The following is a 17,599-nucleotide window of genomic DNA, read 5'->3' on the forward strand; positions in this document are numbered from 1 at the left end:
CCTGCTGACAGGAACCGGATATAGATCTCTCCTGAGAGACACAGCTGGAGCATGTCAAATACAGAGGTGAATCCTAGCATTGAACTGAGAATGGGACCTCCGTTGGAGGAATTAGAGGAAGGATTGAAAGAGCTGAAGGGGCTTGCAACCCCATAAGAACAACAATGCCAACCAACCAGAGCTCCCAGGGACTAAACCACTACTCAAAGGCTATACATGAACTGACCCATGGCTCCAGGTGCATATGTCGCCAAGCATGGCCTTGTTGGGCACCAATGGAAGGAGAAGCCCTTGGTCCTGACAAGGCTGGGCTCCCCAGTGTAGGGGAGTGTGGGGGCGGGGGGAGAAAGGGGGTGTGGATAGGGAGGAGGAACACCCTTTTAGAAGAAGGGGAGGGGGGATGGGATAGGGTGCTTTTCTCTGGGAAACCAGGAATGGGAATAACATTTGAAATGTAAATAAAAAAAATCCAATTAAAAAAAAAAAGAATGATGTAGGCAAACTAAAAAAAAACAACAACAACAAAAAAACCCCAAAAAACAAAAAAAAACCCCAAAAAACAAACACAAAAAACCAAACCAAAACAAAAGTAGATTCGATAATCTACCCTTTATTCCTGTTGTTCCTGTATCCCCCATCTTTCTTTTCATCCCTTCTCCCTGTCCTCTAACACTAGATAGGAGAGAAAGAGGATAGAGAAAAGAAAAAGAGAAGGAAATTCCTGAGTCTAACCTCCTATATTTTGTTTTTCCCTGATCCAAGACCATTACAATTTGTGAACACCCCCACTTCAATGATGATAAACATTAGTCATCCATTGAATGACCTAAAATCACTCCCCCTGCCTCTTGCAAGTGGGGCCTCACTCTCTTAAAATTGCTTCCTGTTGACTTAGGCCTCACTTTTCTTTTGCTTGCCCCCTCCCGCCCCCGCAAACATTTTTTGGGATAATGGTCAGTCTTAAGAAAGCTAGCTGTAGTTTCTTGATTTCTTTCCTCCTGTCTGCAGCCAAGATCTTTAGGGAGGTCTTCCCCAGTCATATCAGATTTTTATCAAATTGGAAGGAGTCTATAGCTTCTTTATTCTTGTGGAAACATGCATAACCAGTCCTCCGGCATGGCATGTTTCCTACTTTCCGTTCTGAGGTTGAGACATCCTGATATTAAACAGGCTGATTTAGTGCAGCAGTGTTTCCCATAATCTATTATCTTACAGCAGCTGCTTTTGTTTCTTTGTTAGCGTTTACGACTTTGAAGCCAATAAAGCGCTGTGTAATCTGTCTCTGGGGTCTTTGTTACCCCTTCCTGCTGGTTAGGCATCTCCTTTAAAGTATGATTGGATCTCTATATTTGCGCGTCCTGTGGGATTGTGTGATATGTCTGTAATATGCTTTATCTTATAATACACGAAAAGTTGCTTCACCTTAATAGAGACATATGCTGAAGCGTTGTCAGTCTTAATTTGTACAAGTATTCCCATAATTGTTACAGCTTCTAATAAATGTGTACTCACTGAATCAGCCTTATCAGAATTTAAAGCCCTTGCCCACTGAAATCCTGAATATGCATCTATGGTACGGTGCATGTGCTTAATTTTCTACTCTGCAAAGTAAAACACATTCATTAGCCAAATTTCATTTCTTTGGGTACCTTTTGGGCTAGTCCCTGCAGGTAATGGAGTTTGGTTATATAGAGAACAAGTAGAACTTTTAAAATAATTTCCTTGGCTTGTTGCCAAGTGATAGAAAAATCCCTTTTTAAACCATTGTTGTTATTATGGTGTTTCTTATGAAATTCTGAGGCTTCTATAACATTTCCTATTAGTAGTTGGTCAATTTCATCATTACTTTGTGTCAGAGGGACTAGTAGGCCCATATAGAATCTGATATGTGCTATGTGCAATGAATGATTTCTCTTGCTGATACTTGTAGTTGAGTACATAGTGAAGTTAATTCTGAATCATTCTGAATAAGTTCAGTGGTTTCTATAAACAAAACAAATCTTTGTGCATATTGAGAGTCAGTTACTGTGATGGTTTGTACATGCTTGGCCCAGGGAATGGCATTATTAGGAGGTTTGGCCCTGTTGGAGTAGGTGTGGCACTGTGGGTGTGGGCTTTAAGACCCTCATCCTAGCTGCCTGGAAGCCAGTATTCTGCTAGCAGCCTTCAGATGAAGATGTAAAACTCTCAGCTCCTCCTGCACCATGTCTGCCTGGATGCTGCCATGTTCCTGCCTTGATAATAATGGACCAAACCTGTAAGCCAGCCCCAATTAAATGTTGTCCTTTATAAAACTTGCCTTAGTCATGGTGTCTGTTCTCAGTAGTAAAACCCTTACTAAGACAGTTACTGGGGCTGGGGATTTAGCTCAGTGGTAGAGCGCTTACCTAGGAAGCGCAAGGCCCTGGGTTCGATCCCCAGCTCTGAAAAAAAGAACCAAAAAAAAAAAAAAGACAGTTATTATATAAAAAGATTCTGAAAAATCTTACAATATGATAAGAATTGCATATAATCTAAAATTTTAACTGAATCATAAGGATTCTGAGTCACTTTACTTGTCTTTTCTGCCTTATATTCTGCATTTCCTGATTTATTTGTATCAGTGTAAAACACAGAGGCTTCAAGAAATTGGAGTCTCTTTTACTATATGAGGGAGAATCTTTATATAAAATGGAGTCACTTGCTTTTGGAGTATTGTTAATCCCCCACCCCCAAATTTCTGCAGTCTCTTTGCCAATATTCACTTTCTTCCCATAATGAGGCAATCTCAGCATTAGTAAAATGTACCATAATCTCTGCTGGGTCTGTTCCTGCTAATTGACAAAGTCTCATATTTCCTTTCAGGATCAATTTAGAAACCTTTTTTTAATAGGTCTTTATTTACTCTGTTTTTTGGTAAAAATATCCATTCTAAGATATAATCTTCCTTCTGCATTAGAATTCCTGTGTGAGAATGGGTAAAGGTAACTAAAATACAGGCCATTTTTGGAGCAAGACAAGCTATATGTGCTTCTTGTAGTTTCTTTTCTACCAGAGCCAATTCTTTTTTCCAGCTGATAATTTCTTGGACTATTTAAGCCTTTATCGCCTTCTACGGTTTGAAATAAGTTACTTAGCTCTTGATTAGCTAACCTAATTATGGCCTTAGCCAATTTGTGTCTCCCAAAAATTTTGAAAATCATCAAGAGTTCTTAATTGGTCTCTTTTAATTTGTATTTTCTGTGGTTGAGTTTTTTGCAGACTTATCTTATTTCCTAGATAATTAATAAAATCACCTTTTAAAATTATTTAGGAGAAATTTGTAATCCCCAGCAAGGGAAAGATTCTTTACTTCATCAAACGTTTTTCCTAAAATATTTGTATCTGAGTCATCCAGTAAGATACAATTCGGATAATGGTAACTTATAGATGAGGAAATTGCTTCCAAATTATTTCTATTGGCTGCAGTATAAAATATTGGCATAAGATAGGACTATTCAACATTTCTGCGTCAAGACTTTCCAGTGACACCTTTTTATTGCTTTTTATTGATGACATTTTTTATTATACTTATAATAAGTATTAAGAAAGCAAACCTTTCACTATTTTGTTCTTGTAAAGGAATTGTGAAAAAGGAATCTTTTAGATCAATCACGTGAGAAGCCATTCCTAAGGTAACAAGGAAAACAATGGGATTCCAGGTTGTAAAGATACCATTGGCTGAATAATTTTATTAATTGCTCTCAGATCTGTCAACACCCTTCATTTGCCAGATTTCCTTTTGTGTGACAAATACAGGAGAATTCCAATGGTTAGTGGACTCCTCTATGTGTTGAGCCTACAGCTGCTCTTGGACTAGCTGTTCTAGTGCTTGTAATTTTTCTTTTGTCACAGGCCACTTTTCTATCCAAATAGGTTGGTCAGTCAATCACCTTAGTGGTAAGTCTGTTGGTATTCTGTTAGTAGTGTCTCCCCCATACATAGTTGGAAAACCAGCTTCTGTTGTGACCTGTTTATGGACAACATGGATAGTTCATGACTGACCTTGATAAGACTTTTTGATACCTTCATCAGGAACATCTCTTATTTTATGGCTTGTTCCTTGAGTTGGAGGAATGTTAATCTGTGCCACACATTGTTGCAACAGATCTGTTCTCCATAAATATATCAGCCACACATGGCTTTAATTTTTCTGTTTGATCTTCTGGCCATTTTACATTAAAGCCGTTTTAGATTTTGTTTTACCTGGGATAAAGTCCTAACTTCTGGAAACTGGAAACTATCTCCTGAAGAAGTTAATCTGGAGACCAAGATCTTGGTGAGGTTATGGTTACTTCTGCTCCAGTGTCCACCATTTCTCCAATTTCAATATTATCTATAAACACCGTCAGTTTCGGCTTCTGATCATCTACAGAAGTTTGCCAAAATATTTGTTTCTTGGCCCCTTCTGTTTTTTTTTAAATCTGCTGAAGTTGCTTTGACATTGATATCTGTTTTTAATGTCTGTCTTCAGAGCAGTGTTTGTTTTGCAGATGAATATCTTTGCTGTTGTCCTAAATTGGCTGATTTGAGTTTGGTATCGGGGTCTGCAACAGGCTTCCCCGGCAGGCATTTTTTGACAAGAGGTTGCCCCATTTGTCTTTTGTTGGTCTACATTGATTAGTTCAGTGATGGCCTTTGTCACACCTTTTGCATATTCAGGAAAGCATAGGGCCTCTTTCAAAATTAGTTTGGTCCTCTTTATAATTCTTTTTGAAATGATCTTGTTCACCACAATTTAGACATTTTCTCGTAGCCTTCAGAGATCTCTTATCCTATTAAGTTCATAGCATATGAATGAGATCCAATGCCAACTGTACTTCTAATTCATTCATATATTGGGGCTGATCTTGTCTTTAAAGGTCTGATCACCTAAAGATTCCCTTAGTGCTTTCCTATCTAGTGTCTCTGATACATTTCTATCTGAAGCTGAAGTCAACCTTGGTAAAAAGTCAGTGACCATTTCTTTTGGGCCTTGCATAACTGGAGTAAAAGTTCAAGTCTTTTTCCTGATTCTTCGACCTTGTTCCAAGCATTCAAGGCTGCCATATGACATGATGCCAAGGCTGGCCCGTCATATACCAACCACTTGCTTCAGTACCTCAGCATATGGGCCTCCCCCTCATAGCTGAGAGACATTGACACCTCTGGCCCTATCTCCCTGTTCTAGCTCCTTAGTCTTTGCTTTCCACCAGGAAAGCAATCATGATTGGAGACCAGGTTCTAATATTTCTCTTGTCTTATCTCTCCAGACTTGGGGGATTATACTGTTTTGAATTACCCAAGAATTTAATGTTTGTTTCATGAATGGTGAATGCATCCCATACTCTGTGACACTTTCTTTAAATTTTCTCAATACAGCATATCTATGGGTTACCTCCCATATTGTTAATAAATTGTTGATTTTTCAGCATCTGCTGGTATCTGCTGTATATTAACCAGACAAGCTAAGATTTGTTTTCTAACAACCCTTGGCTGATTTTCCTGAATTTTATAATGTGGTGGTGCACCAGGCTCTGGCTTTCTTTCTTCTGTCTCTATTTTAGCATCTTTTTAAAAAATTCAAATTGTTCTTTTAATGTTTGCCTGTATATCTTTATTATTGTAGTATCTTCCTTATTTCTAGTTATACATTTTTCTAATTTTTTTCTGTTTGTCTCCATATGTCATTTTTTGTGTCTTTATTATTTTAGTATTTTCATTTTTATTTATAATGTATTTTTAAAAAAGATTTATTTATTTTATGTACATAAGTACACTGTAGCTATCTTCACACACACCAGAGAGGGCATCAAATCCCATTACAGATGGTTGTGAGCCACCATGTGGTTGCTGGGAATTGAACTCAGGACCTCTGGAAGAACAGTCAGTGCTCTTAACCACTGAGCCATTTCTCCAGCTTATAATGTATTTTTAAACTTTTCTTCTTAGGCCTATATTAATTGTTCATATTTCTCTTCTTATATCTCTATTAGTATTTTCCTTATTTTGATTCATAAAATTAATTTTTTTCTTCTAAGGCCTGTGTTCAGTTTTCATTATTTCTTTTTATATTTCTAAATTTCTCTTCTTTGCAGAAGTATAAAAAGCCATTATGATTATTATGGCTAGGATAATATATTCCAGCATAGTAATAATCATAATTGGTAATACATCAATTTCAATTAGCTCTATTATCTCATTCTCTTTTGTTCCTATCTTTACACTACTTCAAATGGCATTATATAAAGTCCAAAAGTTCTGTGTTTTTTTTTTTTTTTTTTTGTTCTTTTTTTGGAGCTGGGGACCGAACCCAGGGCCTTGCGCTTGCTAGGCAAGCGCTCTACAACTGAGCTAAATCCCCAACCCTAAGTTCTGTGTTATTGTGCCTTTCATCTTTATATGCCTTATTTCTTTAAATGTATCAATTTCAAATTATTTGTATTTATTTGTGAAATTCTACATCCAGATTCATTTCCTCTTAAACGTTAAGACATAATTTCAGACCCTTTTTGATGGGTCAGAAGTTTTGGTGCGTTTGGTTTTGTGTGTGTGTTTTTTGTCTTTCTCTGCCATTCAGCTCGGGGCATTGCAGCAGTTAGTCCTGTCCCAGCTGTCCAGCTAGCTCCTCAGATTGGCTGCTGGCTCTGCCTGCCTGGGGCCAGTCCAGCAGCTAACTGGAAATTCCCTGAGTTCCCTGCTTTTAGACCTATCCTTAGGCTGGCGTGGCTTTTGCAACTGTCCTGGGCCCACCTGCCACCCTGGGTCGGGCCATTCTTCTTCATCCTGTGGGTCAGGCCTCTGCACACTTGCAGGCTTTTCCTGCTGGGCTAAATGACCTGAGTGGGACGTACCCCAGGCTTTGGTTGGTGACTGCCACCTCTTAACTGGATCATGCTCTGAGACTAAGTAATGTGGATTGATCCCCAGAATAGCCATTTAGCAAACATGAGATTGAGACACCAGCCTGGTACGCTGACGAGGGTAAATGTTGTACAATGCTCTTCTGAGGGGGGTTTGTGCTGCACATTTATGCATCGATGGGGCATTGACCTCTCTCATGGGTCCAGCAGCTGCAGGAAGTGTATGTTTGCTAGGGAACCATCACTTCTCCCAAACTGTGGCTTCCTGCCTAGCTTTTTGTCAGACTCCCGTGTGTCCCCCAGCCATGCGTCTCAGTCACCCCCATCCTGGCTAGGGGAACCCGGGCTGAGATTCTGGCACTCACAGGAGTGCAGGGCTGACCCAGCATTGTAGTTTGGTCAGTTAAGGAGACTGTGAAATACATCTGGCTTTGGTTTCCAGTATTTATCTAGGAACCTGTGCAAAAAATCAGCATTTGAATAATAGAAGGATAATCTTCCCACAGTACACAATAAACATTATGCCTTCACACAGTGGCGGGGTGGGGGTGGGGTGAACAAAGGTCTAACACTTGGGGGTTGTTGTCACTGCCTTAACTAGTGTTAGGTCCTGAGTAAGGTGTGAGGGCCAAATTGTGACTTCCCTTTACTGCTGACAATAAAACAAATCCATTTGAATGGGTGCCTAAGTACAAAACTGACACCAGGCACTGGAGCAAAACCTCCTCAGGCCTCTTATCACTGTGCAATTACCTTCTGTGGCAGTTTTCCTATATCCCTTTAGGGAGGCTGTCACAAATGGCTCTAGTTGTATGTCATCATATTAAATGTCGCCAGAGGACATTTAAAACAATTTTAAAGCCCCTGTTTATTAAAAAAAAACATGTTTATCTCCATTCCAGAGAAGGCTTTCAGTTGCTGTGGCTTGAGTCACACTCTTTGCAGTCGACACTAGCCCAGAGGCTAAGGCTTAGGAGAGTCAGACCCAGGTCACGGATGATAACTTGTAGGCTGCTCCAATTAGGGTCATCAAAGGAAGGACTGGTGGCCGGCCCAGCACAAGAACCCATTTCATTCCTTAGATCCCCAGAGTAGCCGTTTAGCAAACATGAGATTGAGACACTTCAGCCTGGCACGCTGACGAGGGTAAGCGTTGCACAATGCTCTTCTGGGGAGGTTTGTGCATCGATGGGGCTGTGCTTCACGCTCTCTCACCAGGGATTTGTTCTTTGGTCTCCTCAGCAATACTTTGGGGGTTTCAGAAGGAAGGAGTCTGGAAGGGACACTTCACTGTTGTGTATCAGAAAAGCCCAGCAAACGTAGAATTGGCATATTCACTGAGCATTACCACACATGTAAAAACCCTGTATTCAGTTGGCTAAAGGATCTAATCCTCGGAGACTGTCTGTGAAGCAACACAGTCCCTCGTGCCATCCGGGAGTCTCTGAGACCTCACGCATAGCCCCGCTAGCTCGACCCCTTCTCTTATTCTATGGTAGCCCCTTCTTTATCTGTTCAGCCTCCGTCTGGGCTCTGCGAATCCTGCTCAAAGCTGGAACCATTTCCTCAGAAGGCAGAATGAAAAGACAGCAAATTCTTAGAAAGTTGCATTGCTCTCTGCTTTGTCAGAAGCCGAATGGGTTTGCAGAAAGGCCTGGCAACCAGTCAAGGTACAAGTTGGACCTCGTCTACCTTGTCAGGTGCTACGGTTTAAATGTTCCCTAGAGTTCATGTGCTGGAAACGGAATCCCTAGTGCTAGATTCTGAGGGCATTTAAAGGTGGGAGGTGACTGGGGCAGAGCCCACACTAATGGATCAATCCCTTCCTGATTAGTGGGTAGTGGAAGAAGAAAGGTCCATCAAAAAAGCTCTGTCTACCGGGATAAGAGAGCTGTCCAAGAATCAGCAGGGGTGACCTTAGCTGTAACTCACGGCATTGGGGATAGGAACCTGAAGAGACCACCTCCTGTAGCCAGGCAGGAACCCCAGTGGAACAATAGGGGCACCAACCCACCCATAAAACTTTCAACCTAAAATTTATCCTGCCTACAAGAAATGCAGGCACAGGGGACGGAGCAGAGACAACCAATAACTGGCTCAACTTGAGACCCATTCCATGGGCAAGCACCAATTCCTAACACTATTAGTGATACTTTGTTATGCTTGCAGACAGGAACATGTCCTCTGAGGGGCTCCACCCAGCAGCTGACTCAGACAGATACAGACACTCACAGTCAAACAGTAGATGGAGCTTGGAGACTCATGGAAGAATAGGAGAAAAGATTGCAGGCCCCAAAGGGATAGGAACTCCACAGAAAGACTAACAGAGTTAACTAGCCTGAACCCTTGGGGCTCTCAGAGTCTGAACCACCAACCAAAGAGCATACATGGGGTGGACTTAGGCCTCTCTGCACATCTGTAGCAGATGTGCAGCTTGACCTTCATGTGGGTCCTGAACAACTGGAACGGGGCCTATCCCAAAAGCTGTTGCCTGTCTGTTGGATATGTTCTTCTAGCTGGGCTGCCTTGTCTGGCCTCAGTGGGAGAGGATGCTCATAGCCTCCTAGAGACTTGAAGTACCAGGGTCGAGGGATACCCAGGTGGGCCCATACCTGCTCAGAGGAGAAGGAGGGTTGGGGATGGGGGAAGGATTGTGGGTGGGGCGGTGACTGAGAAGGAATACCAGTGAGCAGGATATAAAGTGAATAAAAAGAAATACAATTAAATTTTGAAAAAAGAAGGCTGTGTCTAGCATCCTGGTTCTGTGTTGCTATGCAGTGCTGCTGTCACATTATGGTGCAGCCCAAGTACCTTACCAGATGTTGAACAGTTTCCGGAGTTGTGAACCAGATAGAGCCTTCCTGTGTCAGTTGCCCTGTCTCTGACATCAAAACAGTTTCTTATTGAATATCACAGACTAGCACGAAAGGTAAAAATTTGAAGCTCTCTGACTAGACTAGACTGTTTCCATACTATTTGTTTTGTGTCTGGCACAGTATTAGGAATGATAGGCAAGGGGGTAACATCTGGGCCCATCTAGAAGAAGAGGATGAGGAGAAGCAGAGGCCAATGTGGGCTCCCCTAAATATTCTTGGGCTGGGGATACAGATAGTTTCAGTGTTAGAGCACTTGCCTAACCCAGAGTCACTACTACACAAATATCCTCTGTCTTTGGTTTGTTTTGTTTGAGAGAGAGAGAGAGAGAGAGAGAGAGAGAGAGAGAGAGAGAGAGAGCACATTTGTGCAGGTGTGCAATTGAGAGGACAGCTCGCAGGAGGCAGTTCTTCCCCACCATGTGCCCTGAGGCTCTACCTCAGGTTGAGGCTGGTGGCAAATGTTTTTACCCACTGAGCCATCTCGCCCCATTCTGGGTGTAGATGGCCTTCCAGTCACTGGCCCAGTGCGCTCAGCCGTGGATTGGTTGGGTGACAGAGCACACGAGACAATGGCATTTATTAATGCTGACTGTCCTTATCAAGAAGCAGCTGAGTATCCTGTGATGTGGACGGCCATGTGCCTCTCATGTTACTAACGCCTAATGCATCCTGAGCAGAGACTCACCATGTGGCAGACAGTGCTCAATAGGTTAATGAGCTCTTCCTTTGGGAAATGTATTCTTGTACATTGTCTGATGAATGAACAATCCATTTTACAGATGAGCAGAATGAGGCTCAGGGGAGCTACACATTGTGGACGATTTTTTTTTTTTTTGCTTTTTTTCCAAGACAGAGTTTCTCTGTTCTCTGGCTGTCCTGGAACTCACTCTGATGACCAGGCTGTCCTCAAACTCACAGAGATCCACCTGCTTCTGCCATCCAAGTGTATCTGGCCTACACTGTAAACTTTTAAAGTAGCAAGGGCAAGGTTAGAGTTTAGCCTGAGCAGCCTCACTTCAAAGGCTTCATTTTGGCAGGGAGTGGAGGAAACGGATATGATTTAGAATTCACTTTAGCCTTTCCTTAGCTGCTACCAATGTGCTTAGTCCTTCTGAGGAAGCCAAGGCCACATTCTGGTAAGGGCCTTACTTCATCAGGTGACTAGTACCAAGCTGGCAGTCCTAGACGTGCCCTCCATCTCACCAGTATGGACTCTACTGGCCACAGAAGGTCAGTTGAATGCCCTCATTAAAGCAGCTGGGGTCAGTGTCAAACCTCTCTGGTCTGGTTTGTTAGGAAAGGCCTGGGCCAATCTCAACATTAGGAGCCTTATTTGCAATATAGGAACTGGTGGGCCGGGTCCAGTAGTGGGAGCCACACCAGGTGGTCTTGCCCCATCATCCACTGCTGCTGCCCCAGCTGAGAGAAGAAAGCAAAAAAGGAAGAATCTGAGGGTGACATGGGCTTTGGTCTTTTTGACTAAACCTCTTTTGTTAACATGTCCAATGAAAAGCTGAATGTGTTTTGTTTTGTTTTAAAGAAAGGAAGAAAGAAAGAAGGAAAAAAAATAATTCATTGTATTTCTGTTGAGTCAGAGCCCCGCACAGAGCAAGGGACTGTGTCCAGGCATTTATTCACTCCTAAAATGCTAACTGGGGATATATATGAAGGCATGGGGATATATTATGACTTAAGGGACAATAGTTAAAAGCCCTTTCTGCTCTACAATTCCTAGCTGTACCCACCATTCCCATGTGTACTGAGTTGAGCAGGCTGGTCTAGAACGGTTGGGCTCAAGTGATCTTCTGTCTTAGACTACAGTTGGATGCCACCAAACCTGTCCCTTGGCTGGCTTGTTTGTAAACACAAGAAGATTCACATAGATTCGTAGGGAGAAGCAAAAATCCAACTCTACCGATCTGATCCTGGTTGGCTTTCAGAATTAAATCGACTTGAAATAGATGAACAGGAGGAGAAGCACACAAATGTCTCTGATACGAGTCTTGCATATCATAGGGGGCTGCATGGAGATATGAAGACTATGGACCTGTGGCCCCGTTTCAATGGCTAGTGTCCATGAGGCCCTAAGTCTCACTCCCAGGATCAGAAAGAAATAGGGAGTGTGAGGAAGAGGAGGGGACAAGGACCGCAGAAGCAGGTAGGGAGGAGAGTCAGTTACATATATACTGTGGACAAAGGATACTTAAGCTTTGCAGAAGTGCTTATGCTAAGTGTGAAATCTGAAAAGACAAACTATTGCTATCTTTTTTGGGATGGTGGACTTCAGGACCTCTGGGTGGTGGTTTCTTTTTTGTTACAGTGAGAGAAGCCATCACATGGGAATTTCGATTCCTGGTTTGTTTGTTGTTGTTGTTTTGTTTTGTTTTTGAGACAGGTTTTACTGTGTAGCCCTGGCTGGCCTTGAAGTCATAGAGATCTTCCTGCCTCTAACTCCTAAGTGCTAAGTTTAAGGGTATGTGCCACCATGCAGAGCCTCATCTCCTGCCTTTTTTTTTTTTTAAAGTAAAGTTATTTATGTCTGTGTTTGTTTATTGTGTCTGCAAGTGTTCGTACTGAGATTGGAAAACAAGCTCCAGGAGTCACCAGTGGGTCCCAGGGATTGAACTTGGGTGGCCTTCACAGCACTGCTACCCACTGAGCCACCTCTGGCTCCGTTCATCTCCTGCTTTTAAGAAACAGAAAAGGGCACTGCACAGAAGTGACCAGTAGCCATGTTGGTCCACAATGCTTCTTTTTCTTTTTTCATTTGTGCTATGATCATACCCTGTTTTAAACACCTAAGCTTTTATTGCTCGTGGATTTGATTACAGAAACTAATAAAGTATTCTCTGAATATTGAAAAGAAAACCAAAAGAGGTTACATATTTCATGTTCCTTAATCAAAATGCCAGGGAGTGTATTTTTTAACTCCTTCCATTACAAAAATGTTTTGAGATTTATTTTATGAGTGTAACAGGGCCCCAAGACTTCAGCACAACTGAGCCCACGATGGACGTATCATTTTGACTACAAAACTCGGCATGCAGACAGCACCGCCTACCAAAGCTAAGGCAGAGGCCAGGTATATTATTAACATTCCTTCCTTTTGGCTTCTGTCAGCCTGCTTTTGGCTAACTGTTCTTAACTAAAGTATGGCAATCCAGAACATGGTTTTCGTGTTTAAAAGCTCACCCTGAGAAAAGGTAAGTGCTACACTGGAATCCTGAACACCCACTGTAGTTGACAGCCAGGCAAAGAAAGACTTTCTATTGGCTTAAACCCAAGTCTGAGCAGTCTTCTCTGGTGACTATCCCGAAGTGACAAATATGTGTGCTTTGTCAGCATGTATGCATATGGTATGTGCCTCACGGGTAACGTTGTCAAAAGAAGGTATCAGATCCCCTGGAACTGAGTTACTCATGGTTGTGAGCCACCACGTGGATACTGGGAACCAACTGAGGTCCCTTGCAAGAGTAGCAAGTACTTTTTTTCCCCCTTGCGATCACATTGTCCTGTTTTTGGTTTTTTTTTTTTTGTTTTGTTTTGTTTTGTTTTGTTTTTATTATATATATTTCTTTACTTACATTTCAAATGTTATTCCCTTTCCTGGTTTCCTATCCATAAATCCTCACCTCCTTCCCCTCCCCCATACGGGTATTCCCCCCATCCATCCCCCTTACTGCACCCCCCATATTTCCCTGCACTGGGGGTCCAAACTTGGCAGGACCAAGGGCTTCCCCTCCCACTGGCGCCCCAACAAGGCTATTCCCTGCTACCTATGCAGTTGGAGCCCTGGGTCAGCCTTTCAGTAGTGGTTTAGTCCCTGGAAGCTCTGGTTGGTTGGCATTATTGTTCTTATGGGGTAGTAGCAAGTACTCTTAACCTCTGAGCCATCTCCTCATTTACCGTTGTTGTTCTTATTTTTATTTTTATTATTATATTCTGGATTTTTGAGGTAAGGTCTCTCTCTACATAGCTCTGGCACTCCTGGAACTCACTACATAGAGCTAGCCTCACAGAGATGAGCCTGCCTCTGTCTCCTGAGCGCAGGAAACAAAGGCATAAACAACTATACCTGGCTATTATTATTATTGTTGCTATTATTATTGTTGTTGTTATTGTTGTTGTTGTTACTACTACTATTATTATTTTGGAGACAAGATCTCCAACCGTAGCTCAGGCTAACTTTAAACTCATGGCAATCCTCCTGCTTCAGCTTCTCAAATGCTAGATTTCAAGCATGTGCCACTCTTGACAAATAGCCCTTTGCTGTCACTCATGAAAAAAGATTAAATGTAACTCCATGTGACATGTTCTTATATGTTACAAACTGACCGAGGGTTGTGTATGAGCTGTCAAGGGCCTGGGAATCTGGGGCAGAGGAGCAGAGAGGCCAGGAACGCAGCGGGAGGGAGGCATCTAAATGAGAACAGAGTAGCAGGCCCTTGGCGCTGCTCTCATTAGCCAGTTACGGGAGGAGGGGCGGGGTGACCTGGCGCGGCCTGGACTCTGGGGCCATTAAGCCGGCCCCCAATGCGCCGGCCTCCACTTGCCTACTTGGGGCGTGAGGAGGTTGGAGAGTTTTTTCTGGGACCTAAACAAAGGTGAGAAGCCCGGGTGCCTCTGCGGGTCCCCGAGGGCTGTCTGGGAGGTGGAGAGCGATTCGGCAGGCGTAAACAAGTCGGGCATAAACAAGTCAGGCGAGTAGCTGTCACCCGCCTGGCATCCGCCGTGCGCGGAAAAAAGGAGCCAGGGGCGCGCGAGTGCCTGGCCAGGGACCCTGCGGGAGCCCAGGGAGCCCAGGGATCTTGTGAGCCGCTTCTGCCCTACAGCGAGGGATTTGTCGATTCAAGGGCAAGCGCAGGGCAGAGCGGAGGAGAGCGAGAAAGTTTGGTGGGCGTTTCTGGAGAGCCCTGCTAAAAGCGTTTCAGCTCCTGGAGACTTGGGGACCCTGCTTCTTTAGTTAGAGACATAATGAGCTCTGATCCTCTGTTCCTTAGGCATCCACGGCGCTGCTAAGCTGAAGTTGAGCCTCACATATCCTGGAAAGGAAAATGCCCATAGTAAGTACAGGGTGAGAGGACAGGGAGAGGAGAGAGGGTGGGTTAGGGATGGAGGTAGTGTTTTAATGGTGACTCTTGTCTTCTCGGGGTCTGACTTGCTGTTTTGAAGAGAAGAGCTTTGTAATGAGGGAGCTATACTTTCAACCCTTCGGGGATCCTGTATGAGCTGCGGGGTCAGTTGCCACCTGTTGAGCGTCAGTGCTTGTTGAAGTGGGCAGGTTGGAAGCCACCCTTGTAACAGGCTCAATAGGAGACTGAAGAGGGAGGGAAGTTGGGGGTTGGTCTTCCTGTCAAACCAGGACCCTGGGCAGGTTCCTGGGTCGAATGTCTGAAGTTGAATCTGCTGGATTTTTGTCTTGTCAGCTGACTCACAGCCATCCCTGCTGCCAGCAAATACTCAGCTCTGGCCGTTCCTTCTTTCTTCCCTCCATCCCCCCTTCTCTTAACTTTCTGATTTTTGTTTTGCTTTTGCTTTTGTGGCCCAGGCTGGGCCTCAAACTTGCTATTTAGTGAGGACAGTTTTTTACTTCTGGTTTCCCGGCCTCCACCTCTTGAGTGCTAGAATTATAGATGTGAGGCACCATACCCAGTTTTGTGAAGCCCTTCTGCATGCTGGGCAAACACTCTACCGACCAAGCCACACCCCAGCCCAGGACTCTGTTTGTTAACCCTTGATGTCTTGAGATGTAACCAGGCAAATGTCTTCTTCACTTTAACAGGGCTCTGTTGACTTGGTTCAGGTTGTAGGTTTTTGCAGACTGGGGCTTGTGCTCCAGCTAAGTACCTGTTTAATCAAGTTCAAATTTATTCTGTTCCCACGTGAAAACACCACTTAGCAGTTCTCATAACAGCCCAAGGGTCTAGCTCTAGGCTGCACTTTCTGTTTCTGGTATTGTGAGGCCAGGCTGTTTTGTTTTCTGTTTGAACCCAGGAAAACCCAAGACCACAGAAGTTAGCACTGTAAACTGTGTCTAAAGCTTGAACTCTGCGGAGCCATGAGGAACTGACTCTTAGCAAAATACATGCGTGTCTCAGTTGTGTGTTTTGATTGTGCAACTGTGTGTTCTTTGATTTAACTTTCTTGTAGTAGACAGTTTAAAAAGCATATTTGTATATATGTATGTGTGTGTGACATTTGAGTGTGTGTGTGTGTGTGTGTGTGTGTGTGTGTGTGTGTGTTTTGGGGGGGGCATGCATATGCCATGGCAAGCATGTGGAGGTCAGAGAGCTATTTGCAGGTCTTCACTATTTGGGTCTTGGGATTTGAACTCAGGTCATCAGGCTTAGCAGCAATCTCCTTTACTTGATAAGCCATATCAATGCCCCACCTTTTTTTTTAAATTAAAAGAGTAAGAAAAAATATGCACTAATTGCAGGCTTATATAGAAGTTATTAGATCTCATTGATGGTTCCTCTCTTCTCGGGCTAAGATGGAGACTCACCATCCTTTCTCCTGCCCTAGCTCAGTACGTATTGTCATTTCATCTACAGGGGTGTGAAGGAAGGTGGGCATAGTGGCACATACCTGTAACCCTGCCACTCGGGATGCAGAGTTGGAGGCTATCCTGGCTATGTAGAGAGACCTTGTTTCAAACAAAATAAAACATGACTGCTAGGTAGTGGTGGTACATGCTTTTAATCCCAGCACTAGGGAGGCAGAGGCAAATGGATCTCTGAGTTTGAGACTAGCCTGAAACCAGAATGAGTTCCAGGACAACCAAGGCTTTGCTGAGACACTTTGTCTCACAAAACCCTAAACAAACAAACAAGCAAATAAATAATAAATGTGGGGGGGGGGAGAAAACAGAGCTGAAGAGATGGTTCAGTGGTTAAGAGCACTGGATGCTTTTCCAGAGGACTGGATTAAATTTCCAGCACTCATATGTTAGCCCAGCTAAGAATGGGCTGTAATTCCCATCCCAAGTGACCTGACACCCTTTCCTGACATCCAAGGGTGCTGTACACATGGGATCCACAGACCTATGCAGTCAAAACACCCATACGCATAAAGTAGAGGAGGAAAAAAGTTTAAAAAACAAAGCCCTAATCCAAACTAAAAATGCACAGCTGGTGGTGGGAGGCAAGAGTGGCCCGCTGGGCAGGGCTTTATGGGAGGAGGTGGCAGGAAAAGTTCAGCCTAGTTCTCTCCTTGCCCTCAACTTTCTAACTGGCGAGGAGGTTTGGATGAAAGTTCCTTTCATCTCCGCCCACAGTAATGAGTGTTTCCTGGAAATGAGAACTAAAACTGAAACCTGAATTCTGAAAGGCCAGCGTGCCAATGGTATCCAGTGGTGACCCAGTGGGCCACTTGGGCCTCCCACCATGAGCCGTGCATTTTTAGTTTGGGTTAGGGCTTTGTATTTTATTTATTAGTTATATTATTATTATTATTATTATTATTATTATTTTGAGACAGCACCTCTGTGTAGTCCTGGCTGCCTCAGAATCTACTGTGTAGACCGAGTTGTTCTCAAACTCAAAGAGATCCTCATGTCTCTGCCTCCCAAGTACAGGCATTAAAGTCATGTGCCACCAAGCCAGGCCTTACTGCCTCTTGATCTGAGCTTGACAGCTGGGACTCTCTTAGGAGCTAGTTAGGGTGCAAAGAAAGGAGAGAGAGAAGAGGATGCTTCTCAAGCAAAAGATGCTTCTGGCCCTGCAGACTGCATCTTCACTCCTGAAGCTGAGAGGGGCTGGAGGAGTAGACAGTGTCCCTCTCCCCGGGCTGTCAACCTCTGATATGAGACTCTATAAGTGCCAGGCTGGATGCTGCTGGAGTTGCTCCACTCCCTGTCCATCA

General features: G+C 43.6%; 1 protein-coding gene across 3 annotated transcripts in view; it reads left to right on the forward strand.

Annotated features, from left to right (window-relative positions):
• The first annotated feature begins 14,189 nt into the window (after positions 1–14,189).
• The window catches only part of Plaat3 (phospholipase A and acyltransferase 3), a 33,797-nt gene continuing 30,387 nt past the window's right edge, over positions 14,190–17,599 (forward strand). The window contains exons 1-2 of one of the 3 annotated variants that reach the window (XM_039101108.2): positions 14,190–14,340; positions 14,737–14,799. Coding sequence is in view for 2 of the 3 variants with exons in the window: in NM_017060.2 (NP_058756.2) it covers positions 14,791–14,799 (9 nt within the window). In the remaining variant the exon portion in view is untranslated. Of the gene's footprint in view, positions 14,437–14,736; positions 14,800–17,599 lie in introns of all 3 variants that reach the window. The other 2 variants (NM_017060.2, XM_039101104.2) reach the window with 2 other exon arrangements.

Source organism: Rattus norvegicus, chromosome 1, assembly GCF_036323735.1.
Source record: "Rattus norvegicus strain BN/NHsdMcwi chromosome 1, GRCr8, whole genome shotgun sequence".
NCBI classification, from domain to species: Eukaryota; Metazoa; Chordata; class Mammalia; order Rodentia; family Muridae; genus Rattus; species Rattus norvegicus.